The sequence below is a fragment of the Electrophorus electricus genome, chromosome 22, assembly GCF_013358815.1.
Source record: "Electrophorus electricus isolate fEleEle1 chromosome 22, fEleEle1.pri, whole genome shotgun sequence".
NCBI lineage: Eukaryota > Metazoa > Chordata > Actinopteri > Gymnotiformes > Gymnotidae > Electrophorus > Electrophorus electricus.
In genome coordinates this window covers 10,329,294-10,355,998 of record NC_049556.1, presented here as the reverse complement: position 1 = coordinate 10,355,998, position 26,705 = coordinate 10,329,294, and the positions used below count along the sequence as shown (strand labels likewise).

The following is a 26,705-nucleotide window of genomic DNA, read 5'->3' as shown; positions in this document are numbered from 1 at the left end:
TTGGCACTTTCATGGGCTGAGACTGTATTATTAATCGTTAATGAATGAATTAAACATAATACAGTTTCCCTGTTGATCAGGGTGGTGCCCCAATTAAACTCATCAACTGTAATTGAAAATTTATTAAAAACGTTAAAAATGGCTATAAGACCTTAACATTTCTACACAAAGATGTGTGTCCTTAATTGGAGAAATAAGGTTTTTAAAAAATCAATCAATTAATCAATTAGATAAATAAATCTAAAACAAGCCTTTAGGGTAAGCCTTTCACTTTTTAGATCCAACTTTAACTTGCCATGGCTAACAACAACAACAGAAATAATTTACATTCTCAAATGTTTTATATCTTTTCCCATTGTTGCATAATTCCACACACACACAACTGTCTACACTGCTGGTTTAGTCAGTGAGCCAATGATAATCACATTAAGGCTCCTCTACCCTGCTGTCTTCATGAATGTAATCTTTGGCTGTCGAGCCAGTCCACAAGGCTGCCTGAAGAAGACGAGGAAAGATGAAGGCTGTCTGGACAGGGGATAGGAGCGAGGCAGGAGGTCCAGCCAGATGAAGAGGAGTTCTCCTCACGTGTCTGCGTCTTTCTCACCTCCGGGTGGTGGCTTGTTCTTCGAGGTGAGGATGACGAAGCCAAAGCCTTCGTTCTCTTTGCGCTGCAGAGTGATGTCGTAGGGCTCCGGCTGGATCGGGCCGGGGCCCTCTGTGGCCGGGACCCTGTGGGAGCCGTTAACCTGGGGGGGGTTGCCGTAGGAGTGGCTGCCATCGTCCTCCCTTCCGTCTGATCCTTCCAAACAAACATAACACCCATCTTCAGAGCACTGGAGGCCATTAGTTCAGGATTACTGGCACGTAAACCTTAGACCGTTTTGTAATAGGGGCAATCTATATGGAAATTGGACAGTGCTGTCCACCATAACAATGTACAATTTATAAATCCCACAGCATTGAATGTATCTGTGAAAGCATTTTTTTTGTTTTGTTTCTTGCACTCTTTTTGCAATCCCATTCATATATTTTTGCAGTTTTTTGAAAGGTGCCAGTTCACTGTTAAGCTCTAAACACTGAACTAGAATCAAAGATACAAAAGTAATCCGAGTCATTAACCCGTCTGTGCTAAGCTCAGTAAAGAGTTTTTCCAACCTCCTTTACAGTGCGCCCCTGTGTTATCAAGTTTTGTTGACACACAATACCGATTGCGATAGGATCCGCAGAGCTGTAAAATCCGATACGTCATTTTATAGTCAGTTCTTCATTTCTGACCCACAGCAGGAATGGTTCTCACGGGGGCTCTTTATGGACATCAGTGTTAAGGCCATTTCGGCTATCAGAGGGACCATTCACAGTGACACCATCTGCTATCTTCCTGTCAGCTTTACACTACGAGTATGAAATCCAAGCACACACGCACGTATGCGCGCACACGTATGCACACGCACACACACGCGCGTATGCACGCGCACACACAAGCACGCACCTGCGTAGGCTAGCTTCCGGCGCACAGTAAGGAGGACCTGGCCGTTGCGTGCGGCGATGGTCATGAGCTCCAGCACCTGCTTATGCGACTTCCCTTTCACAGGCACGCCATCGATGCACATGAGCTCGTCGCCCGCTCGCAGCCGCCCATCCTTCTCCGCCGCCCCCAGCGGAACGATGGCGCCGATGTACACCTGACGGAGGAGGTGGAGGGGAGGCGGGGGCGGAGGGGAGAGGTGCCACATTTCAAAACTGGACTTTCTACGCTTCCGTGACAATAATAAAAGTTACGTCTGACCAGATCGGGCTTCGTACGTTAGCATTTGCCGCATGCGCTCGGAGATTAACGCCGGTAATTACGTGGCATGTTTATAATCGAGGAGGGCAGGAAAGAACTCACTGGCTGATCGGGTCCTTCTCCACCCAGCACTCTGAACCCAAAGCCCGACTCCTGGTTCCTCTTAATGAACACGTCTAGGTCCTTGGTGTTGGCAGCTGTGGGTTCGAGCAGACAGAACAGGGAGTGAGGGGAAGTCAGGTGGCATCATGCACCACTGTGAGCCAATACCTTATGCCTGCATGGTTCAGATGTACGTGTGTGCGCGTACGCGTGCGTGTGTAAAACTCACGCTTGTTCTCCAGCATGGCCTTTGACTTAAGGTAGAGCTCAGACGGGTCCAGTTTGGGCGAGCTGGAACGTACCACGTTGGGGGGGAAGGGGAGTGACTGTGGGATTGGCTCAGCCGGACTCAGGTTTTCCATGCCTACTGCAACAGCTGCGTTCGGTGCGTTAGCGGCCACCTCCTGCTTCTGTGGAATTGGCACAGTTGTGGCACACTAGCATAACACGCACACGCACACGCACACACGCACACACACACAGTCTGTTCATGTAGCTCAGAAAAGGTCCGTCTCTACAGTTCCATCAAAACACCATCTCAGAAACTTGCTGCATAACAATCTTCCGGCATTCCCCGTTATCTGGAATCCACCCGCAGCTGCCTCAGTCGAGTCAGACTAATTAAACCGTGATCAAAGCCTGCACCCACAGACCGTGATGTCAGAGCACTCCCGCGACCCAGCCCCAGACGTGGGCTAATTGCCCCGTGACGAGACCTGTCGGCGTTCGAGGGGCCCGTCTGTGGTGTCCCTGGAAGGCCCGGACTCCCGGCTGGGTGAATAATGCTAGGAGGCTGTGCCGATGGAACCCCGCGGCTTAGTTGCCGTGCGTGCGTATTCCCGACGGTGCTGTAATTAGAAGCGATTATCTTAACTTACCGGTTTCAGAGACTTTATGGGAGACGTCTGACCTGCGGCGGGGGGTAATGAGAAAGAGAGAGAAGCAGGGAGGGAGAGGGTGAGAGATAGAGGTAGACACGGTACACAGGGGCAGAATAAGAGAGCAGGAGAGAAGGGGAGGAAGAACAGACGATTAGGCAGGAACGTTCCATGACTAAACACTTGGGAATTAGGCACACGGGGAGCATTTACCGCACGAGCTAAAAAAAAAAAACTACACCCAGAAGCGCTGGTGACGCTACCATGAGGATCTAATGGAGCCAGCACTCCCAGTTCCCGTCCGCTGCCAGCACAGCCATTAGTCGGTTATGCTCGCTGCGGGACAGCCTTCTGTACAAACCCCAGAGGCCAAACCCCAAACTCAGTCTCGCAGAGACCAGTCCTGTGCCACGGGCTAATAGGCACTGGAAGATTGGTGGTGTAATGCCAGTGTCGCATAACAGTACAGTAAGAGAAATACCCACTAGGGGGCAGCGTACTCCATGAAGACGGTTTGTTTGATGCCGTTAAAGTGACAGTGAAGGAGAAATCACAATTTGCACAGCACTAGACTGACTGGCTGTCCGGTAGGGCTGCGGAATTCTGTGTTGTTGGCGTGTGTGTACCTGTGCGAGAGAAAACGGAAGAGGCCATGTATAGGAGTGAGATTTTTGTGGTTGAGTAATTGTGTATGTAAATGTTGGAGTGGGTAGAAAGTCAATCGACTTGTTTTGACTGCCGTTCGCATCCAGTGCCGCCAAAAGAGCCTGGAAAACAATCGCTCTCACTTCAAACCGCGGGGCCGAAACGCGGCCGTACGGAATTCCAACGAGAACGCCCGTCTCTGAGGAGAATGTAATGACAGGACCAGCGCCGCACGAAGCAGTCAGCCCCGCTGTGGAAGGATATCAAAGTCTTTATGCCGTACCTCACACTAGTTACTTTATCAACAAAACTTAAAAAAAAAAAAAAAAAAAAGTAGAGCCCTTTAGTGAAACAGTTTCTCTTCTCGGTAGAAACACTCAGCTTGTACCCACTTAGGCTTGAAAAGGAAAATAAGGTGAAAGCAGCATTTTCTTGAAAGCGGCCATTATAATGTCTTTCTTCCATAATTCCACCATGTATGTGGACTAGAGGACAAACAGACACGCAGCCTCTGATCCCGAAGCCATTGTGCGCAAGAGCAGGAGCCAGGACCCTCTGTTCGGGGAGGCGGGGTGAGTGAGGCAGACTCACTCCCACTTCTGAAATCTTTTCCCCTAGACTCAGACTCAGCTTGGCAGAGTTACAGCAGCTGACTTCCGATCTCCACAGCACAAGCTCTGAGATCACCTATCAGTAGGAAAGCTCAGGTTACAACGGTTCCACACCTCAAGCATAATATTAGCCCTGTTTTCACTCTAATTAGGCATATGGATGTACTTGATACAGCATTTCTCAACTACGCCATTACCATTGCGAATGTTGTAATTGCACCATTGCCCTGGCAACCAGCTCTAACTGGGCTCACTAGGCTGCCATTCTGGTCTTGCACGGCATTGTGCTCTGCAGGTATTGTGCGGCCGCGGAGAGAGATGCATCTGCTATGACACTTCACCAGCTTCGGCGCGCTAATAGGATGGGTTAGTTCTGCTCTCTTAATGGTTTCACAATCTTTTTTCTCTCTCGTGTACATACACATGCACTACACATCTGCCTCGGCACTGTTCATTGTCACCCATTTGTCTCTCCCACTCATTCCTCATGCTGTCAGCTCTCTCTCTCTCTCTCTCTCTCTCTCTCTCTCTCACATTTTCCTTTGCTGACTATGTTCCTGTCATGTCTACCACATTTTCACAGTCCTGCAAGGGGGTGGGGGTGGTTCACTCACAAGTCCTCTCACTCACCTCCACGGAGCACAAGCAAGCTGACCTCAGCGCCGACGGGGAGATCCTTGAGGATGTCCACCACCTGAGCGTGGCTTAGCGTCTGCACGTTCCGCCGGTTGATCTCCTTGATGACGTCGCCCTTCAGCAGGCCGCGGCACCACTGCGCGTCCAGGATCATCTTCACCTTCTGGCCGAGCGGGCAATCGGCGATGGCGAAGCCGAACCCGCCGGGCCCCTTCACCAGCGGCACGCTCACCAGCTCGGGCTGCAGCAGCGTGGGTTCGCCCTGCCTGCTGTCCTCGCCGGGCCGCGGGGCGGGGCCGTCTGCCACCGCCAGGCCGCTCTCTCCTGCGCCCGTCTCCTCGCTGGCCTCGGAGTCGTCCGGCAGCGGATAGCCGCGACACAGGGCCATGTCCACGTACTGGCCCACGCCGATGGACTGGAACATCTGCACCACGTCGGCGTGAGTCTTCCCCAGCGTGCACGTGCCGTTGATGTCCACGATCACGTCCCCTGGTGAACAGGAAAGGGGCATCAGCCTCCAAACGGAAACACCGCTGAAAACGCGGCTCGACGAGGCCAACGTTCTCTTTGCTTGTTTGTTTACTCCGTCATCTCAACACAAGCGGCTCCCTCCCTCCCGCTGTTGCCTGCATGACGAGTGTCGATTTAGCTCCGCCCGTTGACGGGCTCTGCTCCGCCCACACCTTCCACTCCGAGCCTGCAGGTAGTGAGAGGCTGGTAGGGTGCACAGCACCTAGTACCCCCATCTGCACCCTATTAATCCTGGGCAAGACTTGCCAGAGGGAGAGGGGTCCCCACGGGTCGAGCTTTCTGCAGACTAATGTCCCCTCGGATAGCAACAAGTTCTGTCACGCAGAACACAAGTACTAACCCAAGTAGGCTCATTATGGCACTAAATAAAAACAGCTTATTCATTTATGTGAAATTTAGCTCATCATAATGATATGCGTCACATTAGCAGTGTCTGGAACGCAATTACAAGTTCGTAATCGACATATTTTTGTTGACTTGTAAAGAACAACTTGTGGGTACAGTGACATTTGCGATACATCAGATCTGTCTTCATTCTTAATAATGCAACATGAGCACTCTCCTGCTGTTACTGGACACGCGGCCCCGAGTGCTAATTTAGAATCAAATTTACATTTCATTCAAATCCTCTCGATGAGATGTGGGGCCTGCTGTCTCCCAGGGCCGGGAGCAGCGCGGCGTACGCTCCTTCCTTTCGGAACCAGGGCTGGAGCGTGTTGGCCCACGGCAATTACTGCACAAATGTGCCTCCGTTATAATGCCAGTTCCCCTGGTGCCGGCGTGCGCACACATACACAGACACACGCCCGGGGCATGGTGCCCAGGGGCACCCTCAGAACCCCATCTGGCACAGCGCCAGGAACCATGGAGGCTTAGAGTACAGCCGCCACGGCTTGTTATCCGGCTGCTTCTGACAGAGCTTTCCTGTGCGGCATGGCTCGGGAGAGTGTGAACGGCTCGGCAACGGTTACTAACGGACCCCCCCCCGGGTTTTCCCGAATGTGGACTTTATGATGGAGTTTCAGAACTGGCTTGACCTCGCATCCCATTTTTACAAACGCAAACTGCTTTGGCATTTAAACACGGCGGACCTCAGGGTTGATAGCTATGCCGATATCCCCGTGTTTAAACGCCCATTTAACGACGCCCTGCTTGAGGCCACGGTATAAAAAAAACCTGCCACTTGATGGGCTTGCTGGCGACGTGAAGGAGTGGCGTTTCCTAGCGAGATGTAACCCGGGCAACTGTGTCAGCGGCAAACACAGGGAGCCACACGCACCGGGGGCGATCTTGTTGTCCTGCGCAGCGGGGCCGTCCCTCAGGACATTCTTCACCTGGAGGAACTCTTCGGGTCGGTCACCGCCAATAATGGTGAAGCCAAAGCCCTGGGCACTCTTCTTCAGGGCCGTTCGCAATATCGCCCCCTGCAGCTGGGAGGGGTCACGTGTAAATCCCCTCAGGGCGGCTTCCTCTGAGAGAGAGAGCGAGCGAGAGGGAGAGTAGGGGACAAAGCAAATAGAGATGGTGACAGAATGAAGCAACGTGGCAGAGCTGTAAATATCAGCGTGCGTGAATTATTCCAGCTCGTCCATCACTCAGTTCATCAACTACTGCTCACACATTACGAACTCAGCAGCACAGTAATGGCTCCACAATTACTCAATTAATGACTCCTAAATAAATACTTTAACAGCACTTTGTAGACATTTAATTTAAAGAGATTTTTTTTCCCCCCGACCAGTGTAAGATTTGTGGGTCCATGAAGTACCATAACATATAACCTCCCAGACCAATTTCTAAACATGAGTGAAAGGTTTTCCAGGTTTTTAAGAAATGATCGTTAGTGTTCGTGTAATCTTCATATGTAAAGCCGTCCGTTTTCTCAGCCGATTTCCTTAACTAGCAGGTTATAATTTATTTCCTTTTTAAATTTTATTGGGACCTGGTATTTATTCTAGTGTCAATCTCAATGTGACACTTGAACCAGGAAATATCTCAGTGTTAACATACATGGTAAATAGATTCTTGATTTGGATAACATGCAAGTGATGGATGGATGTGTGGATTGCTCAGTACAAGTACATGGCCACGAAATGCAGTTAGCATCGACCAGAAGTTAGCACACACACACACACACACACCATTATATAATATATACATATTATAAACTTATTTGCTGTAGAAAGAAACAGAAAACAAAAATATCACAAACAAACAAGCTTTTACAGGCTACAGTGGCAAATATTTAGTGTGACCTCCCCTTACACTTGCGCAATAGCAGAAACCTGGATCTCTTAACCCTATAATGGAAGGGAACCTGACGCTTCGGCCCCGCTGGTGCGGACAGCGGAGCGTGCGCGGGTTTTGCTTTTCTGGTAGTCCACATGGAGCTCATCCATTTTTTCAGTGTCGAGCGTTGGTTCCTGATGTTACTCTGCAGGTCGGCCCAGGGTGAGCCGTAGGCTTCAGCGTCACCAGAGCTGAGCACAGCGGCACATGAGTCCAGTGGTAGAAGGACCTCGCCAGTTCCTCTAGGGCTTCCGACCGGAACGATTTTGACGTATTTGACAGGAGGTGACATGGTCGGTACAGGAGCTGATATAAATCGTGTGGGCGTGTGAGAGTCGTTGCAGCTCTAGGAGGGAGACAGCTGCTACTGGCTACACTTTAACTGCCCTTGTTAATGTTGACACACGCCTGATGAGTGACATACTTAGGCGACCGAGAACAACGTGAGGTGATCAGACTGTCCCAGGTTTGCATTTGCAATAATTGTATAAATATCAAAAATGTGTTTGGTGTCCTGAATTGATACATTTTACAGACAGAATGATGCAGAACTCAGTCATTTCTTGGCCGGACATCATTCAATTCCGATGGTATGACTGGGCTCACCAGTGAATTTGGCCAATACCAGCCTGAAATGGATTTTAGTCTCGCAAATGGACAACAGCTCTCCATCAATATGCAGGACGGCAGACCTAGTTTACACTGTGAACCCAATGATTTACCACATTCAATATTAATCATTTGATTTTTAAGCATCCCTTCCGCGATCCGCCGAGCGCATGTCTCATTTCCTGGGGGAAAAGAATGCATTTCAGACTCCAATATATAGTGTGCAGGGGACTGACTAAAATCAGAAGCACACCCCCACCTACCCACCTACATGAACACAGGCGCAGGCACACACCCTAGCTCACACACACAAAGAACAGCGACATCTCCTGGCACAAATAAAAGGAGAGAAACCTTCACGGCACATCTTTGCGTCTGCGAACTGGAGGAAAACATTCCGGAGGCTGAGCACACCGCTAGAGAAGTGCATGCCCGCTTCTCGGTGACCTGAACGGCTGAAAAACGAGCGTGGGTTCTGGCCCGAGATCAGTCTTGGATGCCGCGTCCAAGTGAAGGCTAAAGCCGAAGGACGCAGCGCGCTGTCCCGAGGTCAGCCCCAAAGCCTGGGGTTTCGAGGTCAGCCCTCGGGCTTGCAGGGGTCATCTATGGCCCCAAAACCGGTTGTCGCGACACGAGGCCATGTCGGCGTGATCACATACGTGACCTGCGCATGGACGGGCACGAAAGTGGCAGCAGCGGCATGTCTCGCGCACGCCTGAGCCTCGCGTTTCCGTCCGAGATCTGTGACTGCCATCGAATGTGAAGCGGCGGTGGGGGAATGATGTTTATGTCTGCTTGATTAACTCATCACAAAGGGTGTGCATGTGTGTGTCTCTCAAGGAGGACTGATTATAAATGTTAGCGATTAAGCATAGCAGGGTGTGAGCGGTGTGTGTGTGTGTGTGTTGGGGAGGTCAATGCTTAAAAACAGTGCATTTACAAAAGAGCAGTGCAGTCTAAGTAATTTATTCTCTCTTTGGCTTTGTGGTTCAGCACACTAGATTTGAAATTCATGTGGTTAAAGTAAAGAATGGCAATTTTCGCATGGCAATTGACTGTAATTGTTATCGGGCCTAGATAAGCCACGTTAGTCAATAGTCAAACCTGCTTCTGACTGGCCTCAAAAAATAAAAGATCTCTCTCTCTCTCTTTCTCTCTCTCTGTGTGTGTGTGTGTGTGTGTGTGTGTGTGTGTGTGTGTGTGTGTGTGTGTGTGTGTGTGTGTGTGTGTCTACTGTGCCTCTAGAGTATCAGCAGTGGATGACTCTAAAGAAGGGCAGAGTGCTAGCTAAGCACTGCCCTGCCCGGTCCCACTGCAGTACCGCCCCTAACATGGGCCCAACGGGTTCTGGCCAGGCACCGCTGATGCGGTCAGGTCTCGATGAGGTCACAAAAGCGCAGAAGAGAGACGCGAGAAAGGGCGGTGAGAAAGACAGAGGGATTTGGAGCGCGAGAGCGAGGGAGGGGTGCATGGAGGCTTGCATTGGGTTTCAGAGTTGCCAGAGGAGACGGAGGAGGCTTGAGTAATGTGAAATCGATACTGCAAAACAAGTGCCACAGTGGAATGTGAGCGCACACACACACACGTGGGCAGAAGGGGGTGCGTAATCACGCATAAACACACACACACACACACACACACACACACACACACGCAAACACTTTCTCTCACACGCTCGAGTCCCATATGTTTGAATTACCATTCAAGTGAGCTTGAATGCCCCGGTGTTTATTTTTATTTTATTTTAACATTTTTATTGCAGCACTACTCTCATGACCTAACACTTCCTAAGCCACTCGGCTCGCACTGCATCCATGTCACATGGGAAACGCCGCGCCAGCCAAACAGACAGGCGTGCCGGAGGCTCGATGAACACCTCTGTTCGGTCACACGTTTGTGCTTTCCGGACGGGGCAATCGCTCCTCTTTAACAGCAAGACAATCTGTTTGGCGTTTTTATTTATGTTCGTTTTAAGAGCACGCGTGCTGTATTAAACAGTTACCTCGGTCTTCCGAGCATGAGGGCGGGGCCGTGTTCGCGTTCGCCCGCCGCCACTTAAGACGAGACGGTCAAAACCAGGCGGCTGAAACCAGCCGGGTTAACGGCGGAAAGCATCGGTGCTGATCCGTCCCCGCCCAGGTCATCATGCTGACCTCGGCAGCGGGCTCGAGAGAATTTACTGATATAATCCACAGCGTCCAGCTCAGTTATTTGTCTGTACTGAAAAAATAATTGAGTGGCAATAAAAGCACTTGTGCTTTTGACATTGGGGTAATTACAGCATTCTGGCCGGAGGCTGTGCGGCCCATCCTCGGTACCCCCCCCACCATCCCCCTCCCTTCTGCACACCCACGGTGCATTTTCCATCTCCACAGCAATAATTGTGCAGAGCGTCCGATAATGAACGCTGTCTGGGGTCAAAATCGCTGCAGGCTCCGAGTAGCTGCGGTTGGGCAAGCGAACGTGTGACTGACCGAACGCGTGAACGAACAAACGAATGGATGGATGAAGGGATGAGGCGAAAGACAGACGGGGATGAACGAGCGAACGAACCACTGAAGGATTGATGAACGAATGAATGCTGGTTAGGGGAAGAGGTGGAGAGATGGACGAAGGAGGCGGAGCTGTTACCTATGGGCGGAGCCCCCACCGCTGCTGCCGGCTGGTTGGCTGGGGGCGTGTCTTGGCCCAGCTTCTTCTTGGCCTCCAGCACAGGATTCTCAAACTGGGTCTTCTGACTGATGTGACTGCAGGGAGACGGGAAGCCAAAAAAGTGCGAGTTAATCCTCCGCAACAACCCAGAGAATTCAGCGCAGGCTGCCTGAATTTCAGAGCCCTGGAGCGCCCTCTACTGTCCCTCTAGTGTCCCTCTAGTGTCCCTCTACTGTCCCTCTAGTGTCCCTCTAGTGTCCCTCTACTGTCCCTCTACTGTCCCTCTACTGTCCCTCCCTCCTTTCCTTCTCTTCCGTGAGAGCCGTGATGGGGGAATCATGAGAAATCAGGTGAACTTTGTAAACTCCGGCCAATTTCATTTGAAATTTCCAGCTTGCTTTACAAATTCCGTACATATTTCAAAAACTCGCAGCCTGATTTTGTAGGGGAAAAAGGAACCGTAAACGTATGTTGTGACTGGTTACCTTCAAATGCTGTTCCACTCGTCCAGGAAGTCACGTTAGTGTTTTGGCTTATTACCCAAGATTCGGTGAGTTTATAATACGGTTATTTAACAGCATGAAAAATATCAAAATCTAAACCACATGCGGTATTCCACTACCAGGATCGGGAAAGACTACAACACATGATCAGGTAATGGTACAGAGCCCAGAACAGCCTCAGCCGCTAAGCGATACTAGGATTGCTAACGCTCCACCGCAGTCCAGTATGAGAAGGGAACCCTAGAGATGTTTTCCTGTCCGTAGGACATGGACTTTGTAGGGTGGATGGGACTCCAGACAGAGAGAAGCTTAGCAATGTGTCTGCCATCCATTCATCGCAATTCATCAGGAAGCACACGTTACTGCTACCAAAAAAAATAATAATTTCATCCACCCGACAAGCACAGACCATCAGCGTCATAAAACAGCCCCTCGGAATTGGACTTTTCCAAAGTTCCCACATTGGGCAGACTCTGGTCCTGATTCTGGAGCTGGTCTCCCAGCTTGGTGCTGGAGTCAGCTGGGTAATTATAATTACGAGTACACGCAGTGAAGAGGAACACACGACGTCTGTCTGTTACGTGCGCAGGCCATGTCTGGTCTTGCAGCTTCGCCATGCAAATCTCCCCTCTGTGACCGGTGGAACACACTCGTCTGTGTGTCTGCCTGTCTAGCTGTGAGTGCACATCAGACAGGACAGCCTTGCTCTGTGAGTGTGGCTGGAGCAGGCGGACATGCTAGTCTTAGCCAGAGCTGGTAGGCACTCTTCATGTGAATGGATTCTGCACCATTTGCATGGTTAGCGTGTGGTGTGTGTGTGTGTGTTTCAGAGACTTGGCTTAAGAGGAGTACTATTTGAGCTCTTGCAGTGTGAATCATTCTGAGCTAGCCTGCCTATTCTGTGCGTGTGTGTACATATTGTTTGCGTCTGTGTATATATTGTGCGTGTCTAGATTGCGTGTGCATGTGTGAGTGTGAGAGAGAGAGAGAGAGACAGCAGAGGAATATTTAAAAAAAACCAGACAAAGAGGGCAGCTGATTACCACCGTGTCCCGCCGTGTTCTGATGAGGTACAGTACCACAGAGCATTCATTCAAAAAACAAAACATAGCCAGACTTAGAAACCAGGACAAACAACACAACAGCTTTTCTGAGCCCAACGCTAAAACACTCCGTTTTCCTACGGCGCTCGTTGGCCGACGGCTGCTTTTCCGAGAACGATGGCACCAAAAACATTGAGCCTTGGATTCCTCCTGCCACTGGGAGCCCAGGAGAAACGGCCAGGATAGAGCCCCGTGCGCTCAGGTGGTGCGATCCTAACTCACTGCTGACATGAGAAAGGCTTGCTTGTGTTCCTGCTTTTTTTGGGTCCGGTTCTATAAACCTCTCTTCTTTTTAACCTAATCGTCAAGGAGACTCGGTGCATCTCTGTGGCTGACGGGGTGTGCGGGACTTACTCCACGTAGTAGGTGCCGTACTGTGGGTCCTCGATCTTCTCCCATCCGTACGGCAGCTCTGCGGGGCGACAGACAGGGCAGTCAGGCAAGCTTCCAGCCAGCGCGTCTGGAGAGGGTCGAGGTGCATCGCTAACTAACGCTGCGTTCATGTGCAGTGACATGCCGATGGAGAGAGGGGGTTAGAGGGAAGGATGAAGGCCAGGATGTGGACAGAAGCCAAGGGGAGACGCGAGACGCATTCCAATAGCTGCAGGAGTTTGCATACACACACACACACACACACACACACACACACACACGCACGCACATATGTAGAGATGCATACACACACACACGCAAGCGTGCACAATCACACGGACACCCACGTACACACTTGCACAAACTTCATATAAGAGGGACGCAATAATTGCCATGGAGACGAGCTCTCTGCTCTGGTCTTATCCAGAGGACCATTAGAGAAGCAGGTCAGTGCAGTGGAACATCTCACTGCTCCACCGGCTCCTGTCCGATCGGCTTTACTGGGAACGCCAGGAATAGAGTGTGTGCATTTGTCTGGGTGTTTGTATGTGTCAACATGGGGCGGATTTCCCAAATTGCCTACAAAGTCTGTGAGAGGGATGATGCAAGAGAGAGAGAGAGAGAGAGAGAGTGAGAGAGTGAGAGAGTGAGTGTGTAAAGCCCAATGATCTCACCTCCATCCTCACACTTCTCTGGAGGTTTGGCTCTCTTAGCCAGTCGAGGGTCCAGCCACGTCGTTGTCTTTGTGTTGTGACTGTGGAGGGGAAAACTACGTCCGGTTAGGAGCTCCTGAGTGTTCACATAAACCACACAGGCTTAACCACAGGCAGCAACCGCACATAACGCACATCAAACAGCATCTCAGCCAAGCTTGGCTACATAAATATCTGAATTGTCAACTAAACCAAATAGTCCACAGCACAGTAATAACAGCAGCAGGTGAGGGAGATGCACTTAGACAGAGCGACGTGAGGCCTCAGCCAAGCGCAGAGAGGATTACTCCCAATCACATTCCTAGTCACACTCGCGCAAGCCCGGCAGCCCCTGCCATTAACACGCTGCGTCGAATACCTCCTTTTATTTTCAAATAGAAGCTGCGCTTTGTGCAGCCTTCCCTGGGGGTCGGGTGCGTGATCCGGGAGGGCTGCCTCGCCCTGATGCTCCCGCAGAGCGGGACGCCGAGGGCTGACGAGAGGCGCGGCGGATTCACTGGGACAACGGGATACCTGACTCGTCCCCGGCCTCCTCTGCGGGAGAGACGTGGAACGAGGGATCAGTGGCTCAGGCGCCGGGCGAAGACTCTCTGGCAGAAGCCGAGGCGAGCATCCGCATGTTTACGATCTGCCGTACTGTCTCCTGTACTGCCTGCTGTGGGGTTAGGGACACACTTCCCAACACAAACGCTGTCGGCCGGGAAAACAAGGAGGCGAAGTCACTTTTCACCACTCTTTCCGAGCGTCACGCACAACGGAACAGGATCTGGCACTGAAGCAAACGCCAGTAGCACCATTTCAAGGAAGAACCTTTTCCGTCGTTTGCATTGGCACCATGCATCATGTAAAACATGACTCAGCCTTGTTTACATAGCCCGGTCCTGCCCAGCATAGCCCCACAGCTAACCAGCCTTTCACATTTCACATCGTTTTAAAAAATCACATTGAAAAACAGACAGTTATGACAGCATCCATGTTTGTGTAGCTTACCTATACAACGCCCTGCCTGGACCAACCCACGGCCTGCCCTGTGTTTATTTAGCCACTGCACATTAGAGCGTAAACAAACCCAAGGAACACAGTATCGATGGCCAGATATGCCACAAAGGCTCAATTTCCATGTTCCTCTCTCCTTAACTCCCCACAGTTAACAGGGTTTCGCCCCTTTACGGTAGCAGCGCCGGCCCAGTTGGCCGTGTTCCAGCTGGCGTGTGACCCCCTGCCTCTTTGCAGTGCCCGTTCATGACGGATGATGCACGAGTTCAGCGGAAGTGGCCGCGGTTAATTAAAAGTGTCGCAGACACGCCGGTCCCACGCGGAGCTGAAATAATGGCTGCAGTTTCGACACAAAAAAGACCAGCACACCTCCTCCCACAATCTATAACGCACCGAGTCTCTAGTGGAGGAGGAAGACCGTCAAAACGACTAACAACCCTTCCTGACCATCGACTATTTCCTACTAATTGGCCGTCGCTATCGATATCTGCCTGTGGAACAGGGTATTGCGTCAGCGGTGCCCCTTTATATCCGAGACTCACTGTAAACCTCAACTCTTTCGCAGTAGTGAGTAGCAGGCAGCAGTGGACTGGAATACAGCCAAGTGCTCGCGGGGCACTCACTCGATGAAGTAGACCATGCCCGTTTCCGTGTAGGCCATCTCCCAGTTCTTGGGCAGCGGATCCTGGCATTCGTCTCGAGGTGGCGTGCTCCAGGGCCGAGGGTCCGCGCCGCCGCTGGCCTGGTTGTAGCTGGGCACGGCCTTCCTCCACTCCGCGCCCTCCCGGTGATCTGCGGCCGGCCGGGGGTCAGGGCGGGACGAAAGGGAGAGAGAGAGAGTGTCAAGGTTGCCAAGCATGCTACAGCCAGATCGAGCAGGCTGAAATGACGTCTGCTGGTCAAAGAGACACAGACAGAGAGAGAGAGAGAGAGAGAGAGAGAGAAACTAGATAGACAGGATTTGCGTGCCCAGTGCTGGACTGGGAGTGCCCCAGACAGGGGCGGGGCTTACCAACGCTTCTGCGAAGCTGTAATATAAAAAGCCATGAACCAGCCCAACCTGTTCGATTCATCTGCGTGTGTAAGTTTGTCTTATCCTCTGGACGCGAACGTGCTTCATCTACCGAGGTTCACGTGCAATAACATGGACCAAATGAAAAGACAAAGCCAAGCACAAAAAAGCCCATGTGATATTTTGTTGACACTTCAACTACATGCCAGAGCAAACTCTCTGGGTACGCGAACTCATTCCAACATACACGTTAGCTTGACATTTGATTGATGCATTGAAGTCCGGTTGACATTGGCTATCCACCAACCACAAACTTGTTTACTCCTATAAACTCACACGTGAGGTCACTTAAGCTGTTGGCTTATTGCCAACCCGACTGCACTTCATCAGAAACCCAACAGTCTTGCACTGACTTTCCCGTTGATCACCTGCAACCGGTTTTTCACCTGCAGGGAATGGATCAACACGTGCAGCACCAACAGGAAGTGGCAGATGGCAGCGTGAGTGCACGCAAAGGCACGCTCTAGTACACCAGAGGCCTCAGCATACGTACAGAACCCTGATACGGTGGGGTCGCAGCACCGCTCCGGGATGGTTTAGTCCGGGAAGAAAGAGGCTCTCGAGCTGAGCCCAGGAGGCCTGGCTTCTCCCATCCAAGCCTACTGCCTAGTCTCCGTCACCTCGGGGGTTTGGGAGGGTGACGCATCCAGTTCCTCCACTTACCCTTCCTCTCGCGCCCCACGACCGGGCGTCTCTGTGGAGGCGTGTCCAACCTGGACCTGGCAGCACGTCCCGCACCACTAATGCTGATCCAGAACTTCCGTTCCGAGTCTACTGAGTGCAGGGAAGCTTTTAGATGATCCTCAGGGGCGTCAAGCATGAGGGTGTGGAGTGTACTGTAAAGTTCGGAGGCCTTCAGCACGGCCCGAGCCCAGGGTGTTACGCGATCCATCACCGGCAAAGCCGGCAATCGTGGTACCAGACACATTTTCATAACAATAGACCGGGCATGAAGCTAATGTTATTTTAATGTCAGTGTCATTAGAGTTGTAATGAAAGATTCTGCCTGTAGGCCATCTATGCAACTGGCAGGCCATTCATTTATCACAGACTGTGATTATATATTTTATATATATATATAAAGATTTTACTCAGGAAGTCATCGGTAGCTATTGAAGGGATAAATCACCCCCCACAAAAACACGACAGAAAGAACTAATGAAGGCTTGTATTGTGTGGGTACCCACGATAACCAATCATATCGAAGGACGGGTGATGCAACGTCACCCCACGGCTGCTCTGCGTCATTCCGACGTCTGCGGCCCACCCACCCACCCTCCTTTCCTCGCTCTTATCCGGGGGGGGAAGAAATTGCGTCCATGGCGACCAGTGTTCGCCCCCGAGTTCACCCCTCTTCCGGCCCGGCGTGGCACGGCTTTGGCCGAGTTCCTCCCTGAGCTCCGCGCTCCCAAACCAGCTGGCATGAATCGCCGGCACCGGCAGCCGCATTCGATCCCGTCCGAGATTAAGTGGCATCTTGTGCAATAGGTGTGACGTCCCTCAGAAGATATCACCAGGCACTTTACCCTACCAAATAAGCCCAGCTCGATATTAATCTGTAATCGTTTACCTCCATAGATCAGTCTTATTTAGAGCTGACGTACAGGGACAGATAAGCTTGAGGCTGCTTTTTGTTTAGTTTTTTTTAAGCTGGGGAGAGATCCAGTAAAGGGATAAAAAAAACAAAGACAAGATGCTAAAGTAGAGAGGATGTGCTTGAGAAAACACAAATATGACGTTTGTTATCTCGAGGCAAACTGACACTACTTTTCACTAACTGAAAACATGACGTGGGCTTTTGATCGGTCATGAACATCAATCAAGGGAAGTGGAGGCAAACATCTGGCTGAAGGCCCAAACTTTGATCAGGTGATCTCCTTGCGAACCGCAATGACACGTTGGTCTGGTAGTGTGTATGCAGACAGGTGGGTGTTGAGAACCGTTCAACCTTTGTGGCTTCAGGGAGGCGGGACTCACCTGCGAGTCCGTTCAGCACGGGCCGGTCGTCCTCGTCCTCTTCCTCGGGTGCGGCGCTGTCCTTCCGGTCCATCTTGCTGACGGAGGTGGTGCGCTTGCGCTGCACCTCAGCATCGAAGTCCTCGTCGAACAGCACCTGGTCCACCAGGTCGGGCTGCACGGGGCTGGGCTCTGTGGGTGGCTTGGGCGTGCCGTAGTAGTTGCCTGCAGAGGAGAACGTGCGCACGTGTGAGACCCTGTTCGGGCTGAGGTTCCCGACTTGGGGGCCTTATTATGCGTGCAAGGTGTGTGCAAGGTGGACACCAACAGACCTCGACTGATTTCCTGCTGGATAGAATCTGAGCCCAGCAAGTCATGGCTGGAGTTGAGTCACAGCTCCAGAACGGCTGTGTGCATTTTGCGTTTGCTGCTACCTCTGTTCTGCATTCCCCATGCCTTCACAGCGGTTTAATTTTCTAGATCTACCGTGCTGCTTCCTAGCAGGTGGCAGATCACTTGTGGGTGGGTGGGTGGGTGTTTGGGGGTTCGGTGTGCGCCATCGTGTGCTGAGAATGTCGGGAGAGACGAACAGGACGAGAGTCCGGGGGGGGAAAACTCTCCTCCTTTGGGGAGGGGGAACCCGGCGCGAACCCACACACGGGACGCTCTCCGTTGAAGTGAGAGAGCTCCGTGCAATTAAAAGGGAAAGAGTGGGAGGAGACAGAGGCAGGGTTCACGGAAGAGCAAACACAGAATCATTCACCGCTCCTCACGCCTTTCCCGACTACAGACCGTCTGGGGAGGTTAGCGTTATCTCGGCGAACAGGGGCGCGGGTCCCGCTTTTCCTTGCCTGGAAGAAGGGGAAATGAGGCGAGGAGAGAGCGTGATGGGGGGGGGGGGGCGCTCCCTCTCTCCCCGCACCGGTAAAATGGCACGCTCCGAGCCGTCACGGAGATGTTTGGGTGAGCGCGGTCCCGCAGACCTGCGCAGCATATTAAAAAGTTAATTACTCCGCGGTGTTTGCAGCCTCGCCGGGCAGCCTTGCGCCACCCGTCCTGCCTCGCTGTCAGACCTCGGCGTTATCGCTGTTTTTTCAATAAACTCTCCGAGCGGAATTGGCCTTAATACGTCCCTAATTGAAACGTCTAATTTGAATTAATCGCACCCTTTATTGCGTTTGGAATTTATGTGCCTGGCTTGTAATAGTAACAAGAGATGTCAAAAGGGGATTCAGAGCTATTAATTACCCTCTCCACTCTACGCAGGGGGGTCAGGAAAGGACGAAGCCTGTGATTAAACGCACAATCCCAGCTCCTGGAAGGTGGAGGAAGTACCCTGTTAATCACGGGTTGGAGATTTTGACAGCAAATTACTGGTTACATCTCCAAAATGGAAGAATGTTTTCCAGTACAACAAACAGAAAGCTGTTGACGTGTGATAGCGTGTTAGAGTGAGTCGAGCTTCGAGAGGTGTGCAGGCGGCGTTTTCCCAAACGTTTTTGCCTCTCCTTAATGATTTTGTTCAGTGCAGGTTTCTGTTCAGGTGTCAGTGGATGGACAGTTGCCGAGGCTGGAGCAGTAGCTGTAAATGATGACAGGCTACACATGTGAAGGCTGAAGGGAAAAGATGCTTTAAAAAGATCCCTGCTAGGCGCTCATGATAAAAACCTGGCAGATCTGCTGCACTCTGTGTGTGTGTGTGTGTGTGTGTGTGTGTGTGTGTGTGTGTGTGTATGTATGTATGTATGTGTGTGTGTGTGTGTGTGTGTGTGTGTGTGAGTGAGTGCACTGTGTGCGTTTTCCTGCGCTGTGTGCAGAAGCTCTGTGTGTGAGTGCTCTGGGTGTGTGAGTGCTGTGTGTGTGTGTGTATGTGTGTGCTCTGGGTGTGTGAGTGCTGTGTGTGGTGTGTGTGTGTGTGTGTGAGAGAGAGAGTGAGTGCTACCCCCAGGGGCTCGGGATCCATGCACCACCACGTGGGTGGCCTTTCGCTCACTCGGTGTCTGACTGCGGAGGGAGCAAAGCTGTGACATATCGACTAAACCTTGCTTCAAACACTCTGAGCTTCACACACACTCACCCCTGGTGAGCTTCACACACTCTCCCCTGGTGACTGGTGCCCTGATTGGCTGTGGCCGACTTACGGTCCCACCTACTGCCACTATCAGGGCCTGGTTTGGGAAGCCTCGTCACTGTGAAGCACAACATGTGACCATGGGTGTTCCTGAAAGTGCCTGGGAGGTCATGTACACCACCGAGTTAGGGACATTAAACATGAACCTACAGAGGCAGAACTATGGAGGAAAATGTGACAATTCCACCTCAGATAAAACCATACCAACTCTTCTCCCGAGAGCCGTTATGCAACAACGATTTGTGCGTTCTTTCCCTCAGTCCAACTTCCAAACTACCTTTATTTCTTATTACGTCCGTTTTCCTATCACGGTCTTGCCCTCTCGCTCTCTGTTTAGATGCGAGGAAGCACAAGACTCCGTCTTCATCATTATATCTGTGCACGGCGCCATGGTGACAAGCGTCATCACCACAGCCAGAGCTCCGGCCTCGCAGCCGCTAGTCAAACGGCGGCTGTGACATGATGAATCGCTTATAAACATGCCATTACTCACCAACGCGCATTAGCGGCCATGGGGAAGGAGGAGAGGAGAGGAGAGGAGGAGAGAGATATCCATTGAGATATATATATATATATATATATATATATATATATATATATAAAAACTACAGCAGGTCTGGCCTATACAATCCTACCCACTGTGCTTTAAGTCCCAGGAACACACAGCTCAGCGTACAGCCTACAGGAACATACAGGAACAAGAAAGGGTTTGAAACTAATAAGCAATGGCCTTGCATTAAATGACTGAACAACAGAAGGTTCTGCGTCAATGATGTTGCTGTTTGCACATTGATGTCTCCGTTAGCCTCCTGAATGAATGACTCTGTAATCTGAATAAAGCATAAATTACAACCAAGGACTACACTCCCACCAGGACATGTTGGCATAACAACTATGCACGCATCGTTCTCCTACTTTAAATAGCAAACACTGCTGGCAGCAAATAAACATTCCCTACTTCAGAGTTTGCATATTATCCCTGAGTTAAGAACAAACTATTACTGCGTGCTGAGTCAGCTCTGACCTTGGTCCCGTCTGAGAATCATATGGATTTAAACAGGAGAATCTCCTCTGTAGAATATTCCTGTATTGCGTTAGCTGATGAAAACACACGCTGCAGTAGGGGTGGACATTGTGGCCTCCACTGACAAAGAGTCACCATTTCAGCCTTACTTGCGGGGTCTTTTAACATTTAAACAAAATTACTGTCACCACTCGGCCCGTTTCCTCCAGCAGTGGATGGATTTTGACACTGAACTGAGACACAAGCACTAGGTAGTCACACGCCCGTGGCAACCAGAATGACTGGGGGTGGGCTTTCCCCACGGAGGCTGGGAACAGAGTTGTCCTGCGTCTGAGAAAGCCTCCCTTGTCAAGCAGGGACCTGATCTGATATTTTGTTAGTGAGCAGATTTTGCGCTGGGCTGCTGCTCACAAAGCCAGACCCACGGGGCATCACAGAACACCCCAGCGCGGGACGCCCCAGCAACAAATGGGTTTGCTTGTTTTCTGCATACTGCAGCCAATTTTCCAGGCAAAAAAATAAAAACCACTTCCCCTCAGAAGTCAGAGTAAAGACAAATCAAATGTGGGAAAAAAAACCCCCATATTTTGCATCTGCCTCCCTATCAAAGACACAAAACGGGCCCACCACCCCCGTGGGAGCGCGCACTGTGGGTAGGAGGCGCTCAGAGGAATGAAAGGCCAGCAGGCAGGAAGGACCCTGGCTGGTACACCTGACCCTGGGAAGCCCTGCAGCTCTCTGGGGGAGTGCACAAGGCGCAGGAGGACTGGGGACATCTGTCCACGTGCGTCCTAGTCCGCTGGTCTGATGCAACACTGAGCAAGTGTGAGCCCATGACTGAGGGGGGGTGAGTTGGGGGTGGCGAGTTGGGCGTGGGCTGATGTAAGGGACTGTAAAGTGTAATCAAATAAACAAATGGGTTTGGGATACAATAAACGCTTCCCAACCTTAGGCACTTTAGGAGTGGTTCTCACCCAGAATTCTAATCGCGCCATCACGGTTCATGTAATTCTTGCATCCTTCCAAGCAACGCGAGCTAAGCACAGGATGATGTATCGGCAAAGAGTCCTTACGCTTATTTAGATCCCTGGCGTGGTGTGCTGTGCTCATGCATCATCCTGCATGCAGTGGCAACATGCGCTGGGTTTTACGGCAGGCACCGGGGCAGGACGGGCCATCATTGACCGGGATTAGTCACCGCGAAATTATCCTTCAGGGTGAAATACCAGGAGACCAAAAAGCAACACAGATCAGTCATGTAGATGGATAGAGCTCAGTAAAAAGCTCTCCCTGTGACATCCACTTTGTCCAAATTTACTCTTCCCTGGGAACTTCGAACGGTGTTTCAGAAACAGAGGTCGCCCCGTGACTCGGTAGGAGTTCATTAACCAGACTGGCATGTTCCTTATAAAGGGAACCATGCTGCAGAGGAAAAACAGTGTTTTGATTCAACACCACCTTATCAGCGCCGCCGAGGGGGTCGCCGGAAAGTCCCAGGAGATTATAAACCTATGGAATGCATGGCAACAATCTGGATAGCTCACAGGACTGAAACCGAGGTGAGCAAAACATCCTGGACATCCTGGACCAATCGAAAGCCACTGGACACGCCGGATTGGTGTTTGAATGCAGGCAAGGTTCAGTGTCCTGGACAACTCGATTAGCACAAAACAACTCAGCGTCTGTTTGAGATTTCCAATCATTTAACTGAGAGTTAGGCACTTGGGTCAAATAGCTAATTCCTAACAGAACTTGTGGGGAAGAGTACGAGTTGAAAGTGCCGGGATGCGATCAGAAGTAGGACAGGCTTCAGACACTATAAAACTTCTCCAGCTAATATCTACAATAACAGCTGCAGTTGGATACGCTGTCTGCACCTGAGACAGGTTAAGGATCGTGTGTGTGTGTGCGCGGCCCACGCCGTTGACCTTTGACCCACTGTGTCCCCACACATTACGCACCGTCGTAGGTTCCACTCTCCAGCAGTAGCCCACTCTCCTCCAGCACGCGAAACTCCCCCACACTGATGAAATTATAGTCCAGTCCAGGAACCTCCCCCTCCCGTGGCTGTCGCGTGGTACCTGCCAAAAACAAGTTTGGTGTTAGGTACTGGATAAAAATGTTCTAATGAAGTAATCTCAAGGTGTTTCCCAATAACACAAATAGGAAAAAGAGTAAGAATAATGTTTAGAATAAAAAAGTGTAAATAAGCAAATAAAATGTAGTAAAATTGACAACTGGGTAATGCACAGCAAAAAGGTTGAGGCTGAGATTTTCTCATAAACAGACGATTAGTGAATGCAGATGTAGGAAACGTGTAGAGCATTTATAAGGGGAAACATCCTGCAGACAAACTGGAGGAGTGTGACATGAACACAAAGTTAACGTGGATTATCTCTCTGATAGCAGACTAGGGTTAATGATGACAAACTTGGAATAAAGTGTAAACAAGAAACATTATAACAGCTACACAGATTAACTACAAATGATATGAACAAACTCTATCAAACAGCCATAAAGCTAAACCACCAGCACAAAGGCAGTCAAGTTATCAAGAATCACGCTCACAGTTGTACAACTCACGCTCAGGTATTTTCATTAAAAACAGGAAGAAACTACCCAAATATCAAGTTTTAGTTGTGCATTCACTGGGAAAATTTGTGCCACATTCACTGGAGGGACCTGAAATCTGAATCTCTCAAATATTTTATGCGGTAGCTCACCGACCAATTAAATACAACTGGAAAACAATCCCAATTCCACACTTGTAATCAGTGGATTACATAATAAAGTCTGTTTGACACAGTCATTATGTGTAATTGTGATCCTAATCTATCTCCAAACTTCACTGAGCGCTGGAGAAGTATAGCAAAACACAGAAATGGCTTAATTACGCCGGTCGACGAGGAACACCCGTTTGTATTTTTGCCCACGGAATCCAAGTCACCCAGAGTTCTTTTTGGGCCAGTATACTCATATGTCTTTATTTATGATAGCAGACTTTTGCTGAACACAGATATTCCTGAGGTCAAATATAGGTCAAAATTAATAATAAATTGTACGTTTAAGGAGCACGTTTGTACATACTTATTTATGAATAAGTAATATACATATAATGTAAAATATATCTTTAAAACCGTATGTGAAAGAGAACGTCTAAAAACATTCAAATTCAGAGTAAAATTTTAGTTTGTGAAAAACAAAAAATTGTTGCATTTTGTCTCCTAATATAATGGCCCCCAACAACTGACGAGTGAGAAAGACCATAACCAAGGCACAATGTCTAAACAGCCCTTGACTGAGATGGAAGGAAGACAAATTCTAAAGCCTGCTGGTGTTTAGCTACTGTGAAAATGCCCCAATGACATTTGCACCGTCCACACATGCGGTACCACAGATGTCAGGCGATGCAGTGAAATGGGAGACAAACAAAACAATTAGCACAGCAGTTTATACAAGCTGCCAAGGTGTGGCAGTACCAGCTGTTTAGCTCAGAACCAGCTGGGGAGGAGAGAGGAACAGAACCCGGCCGAGGGGCAGGACCCGCTACCCGACACTGCTTGGCACAAACCAAGCAGCCGGCACGCTGGCCATAATGAAAAAAAAAAAAAACAAACTTCCAAGACGTAAAGGGCCTCCATTAGGCCCCCAAACCAGGATTGAGGCGTTGGTTACAAAGCCACACAGCAGGACCACATGAGAAAAGGGTTCCGACACCTTGATACGTTCTTTTGTTTCTGAAGCCCCATGACTCATGGTGCAGCTTGCAGAATTTAAACTGTAGCATCAAAGGAGCGATGGATTGCGCTGACACCTCTTCAACAAACACGCTAGCAATATCCTGCTATTCCTGCTAGCAGATGAGCAGGCACACACACTCACACACACACACACACACACACACACACACACACACACACACACACACACACACACACACACAATCTCTCATCATGTCAGACTGGACGGCAAAGTCATCCCTGAGTCACGGTGTCCCCAGGCTTGGGGTCCCAGCCCAAACAGAGTAGGGCGCACGCAACGTGGATCTCCGGGGCCCAGAGGGGCATCTACGTCTGAACACACGTGGCTTACACGCGTGGGGGAAGGGCTGATCTTGGACCCTGATGAGCGCGAGCCAAGAGCTGAGCTCAGAGCAGATGCCACCACACAGCATTCGTTACGCTGACATCTTAACACAGAGCCTGACGAAGCACAGCTGGAGGGTCGTCTAGTGGACACACAAATGGAAGGACCAAACACGTGGCACGGCCCTCGTCATCAAAATAAAAAGGAAAGCAGGATTTAATTATAGTGATTATGGCAACAAAGTAACAAGCATTAATTAAGACTTTAGGTATAATCAAGATGCACACTTGTTAATGTTCATATCAACATATTCACAGCTATTATTTAAATACAAATGAGCAAAATATATTGCTCTCAGCAGTTCGGCCATAGTGTGGTAGTCATGTTCCAGTGAATAATAGATGTGGCTATCCTTGCCAGTAGTTCTAAATAAGAAAGTGGTGTTTAAATTTTAAATAATTTAAATCATGAAATTTTTGAGCATTCAAAAATAATCATAAACGATATGGCGGGATTAAATATTTGTGGAAAAGCATGGGCCACCTTCTTACATGGTACAGCTATCCTGAAATTTTGAAATGGGAAGGTTCTGGAAGTAAAAGATAACCAATGCTTTTATTTTCTTACTACAGGAAGTAAGGTGGGGGGGGGGCACCAAGCCGAAGACAGAGATGAATGGAGAAGGCATCAGAGTCTTCCTCTGGAGGGGCTGGTTTGGATAGGCAGTGAGTCTGAGGATTAAAGATACCCAGCAACACAGAGGAAAAACTATTAAGCTGCACCTGTGATTTACAGCTCCGCCTTGCACGGCGATGGTGCACTCGCACACTAATGAGTGAAACTGGCAGAAAGACGTGAGAAAAAGCAACTCGGAGTGTCAAAAGATGTGAAGCCCAAAGACGTGTGCCAAAGCGGCACAGGCACCCAGACAGAGAGGTGAGGTAAACGGGGGAGGGGCAGACTATGGTCTGGACGGGGCTGCGTCGACACTCACAGGGAACGGTGCGGAGGTACAGGTTGTCTCTTATCACTTGCTGGAGCTTGTGGTCCAAGGAGCCCTTCTGGAACTGCAGACTGAGGTAGTGACGCAGGTCCGTGTTCAGCACCTTACCTGTACGGAAGAAGCAACAGACACGCTCAGCGCTTGACCACGTCAACAGACGCTTTCGCACATACTTACAAAGACAGCACACGCACCATGGAACAATGTATTTGTACCTCCTCGCACCAGTGCAAAGTCAGCTTGTGTGAAGCCGCCTGAACTTTTTTGCCCTCTGCAGACTAAGCGCAAATGTGCATCGGAGTTAATTTGGCACTACAGCTGTTGCTGTTGCAAATATCTACCGGCATGTTGACTTGAAGATTTACATCACGCCCCAACTGGCCAGCTGACTGAGCAACAATTCGCGCAGAGGCTCCACTGTGCGGAGGCACCAGACCAGACTCCTGGAAGAGGGACGTACGTGCCACTACCGGATCTCGTTATGCGTCGCTATGGGTTCGGGTGTGGAGCTCGGAAGTGTATCAGCTGTGCAAGGCATTCCCTGTAGCCACATAAAAGGGGGGGGGGGTGGGGGGGGTTGGGAGCAGGGGGTATCTGTCTGTCAGAAATGCTGCTGGAGTCCAGAGGATGATGGCATGAGTGAAGGATGGGCACGCTTCCACGCCCACTTTAGATGAGCGCTGCTCCCAGCACACCCCCTACAGGAGCACCGAACAGACACGGACGTCTCCAGGAGGGTCTCCGGAGAAACAGGTGGCCCCAATGAACCTCCAGCATGTGCAACCATGGGAAAATGTGCCAGCTGTCAACAGAGTGTTGTGTGTTAATACTGAGCGTAGCCCACGTGCTGAGGTGAGATACCTGGACCCAGGCTTTGAGAGAGGAACTTCTGTAATGCCATTTTTTTTTTCTGTTTGTGTTTGCCTTTTGAACCTTGAGAAATGGAGCTGGAGCGTAGGAAGGGTAAATACGGACGGTGGTGTTGTGGCATCACTCGGCTCATTTTT

At 50.4% G+C, this 26,705-nt stretch overlaps 1 protein-coding gene across 2 annotated transcripts in view; it reads right to left on the bottom strand.

Moving 5' to 3' along the window:
* magi3a (membrane associated guanylate kinase, WW and PDZ domain containing 3a) overlaps nucleotides 1-26,705 on the bottom strand; it is an 87,777-nt gene that overhangs the window by 8,020 nt on the left and 53,052 nt on the right. For both annotated transcript variants that reach the window (XM_027008475.2, XM_027008476.2), the window contains exons 2-15: nucleotides 25,690-25,806; nucleotides 22,571-22,690; nucleotides 17,476-17,679; nucleotides 15,050-15,218; nucleotides 13,392-13,471; nucleotides 12,700-12,757; nucleotides 10,719-10,834; nucleotides 6,469-6,660; nucleotides 4,653-5,147; nucleotides 2,767-2,798; nucleotides 2,118-2,325; nucleotides 1,889-1,983; nucleotides 1,490-1,682; nucleotides 605-799 (exon numbers count right to left, since the gene is read on the bottom strand). In XM_027008475.2, the coding sequence (XP_026864276.2) occupies nucleotides 605-799; nucleotides 1,490-1,682; nucleotides 1,889-1,983; nucleotides 2,118-2,325; nucleotides 2,767-2,798; nucleotides 4,653-5,147; nucleotides 6,469-6,660; nucleotides 10,719-10,834; nucleotides 12,700-12,757; nucleotides 13,392-13,471; nucleotides 15,050-15,218; nucleotides 17,476-17,679; nucleotides 22,571-22,690; nucleotides 25,690-25,806 (2,274 nt within the window). The remainder of the gene's footprint in view (nucleotides 1-604; nucleotides 800-1,489; nucleotides 1,683-1,888; nucleotides 1,984-2,117; nucleotides 2,326-2,766; nucleotides 2,799-4,652; nucleotides 5,148-6,468; nucleotides 6,661-10,718; nucleotides 10,835-12,699; nucleotides 12,758-13,391; nucleotides 13,472-15,049; nucleotides 15,219-17,475; nucleotides 17,680-22,570; nucleotides 22,691-25,689; nucleotides 25,807-26,705) is intronic.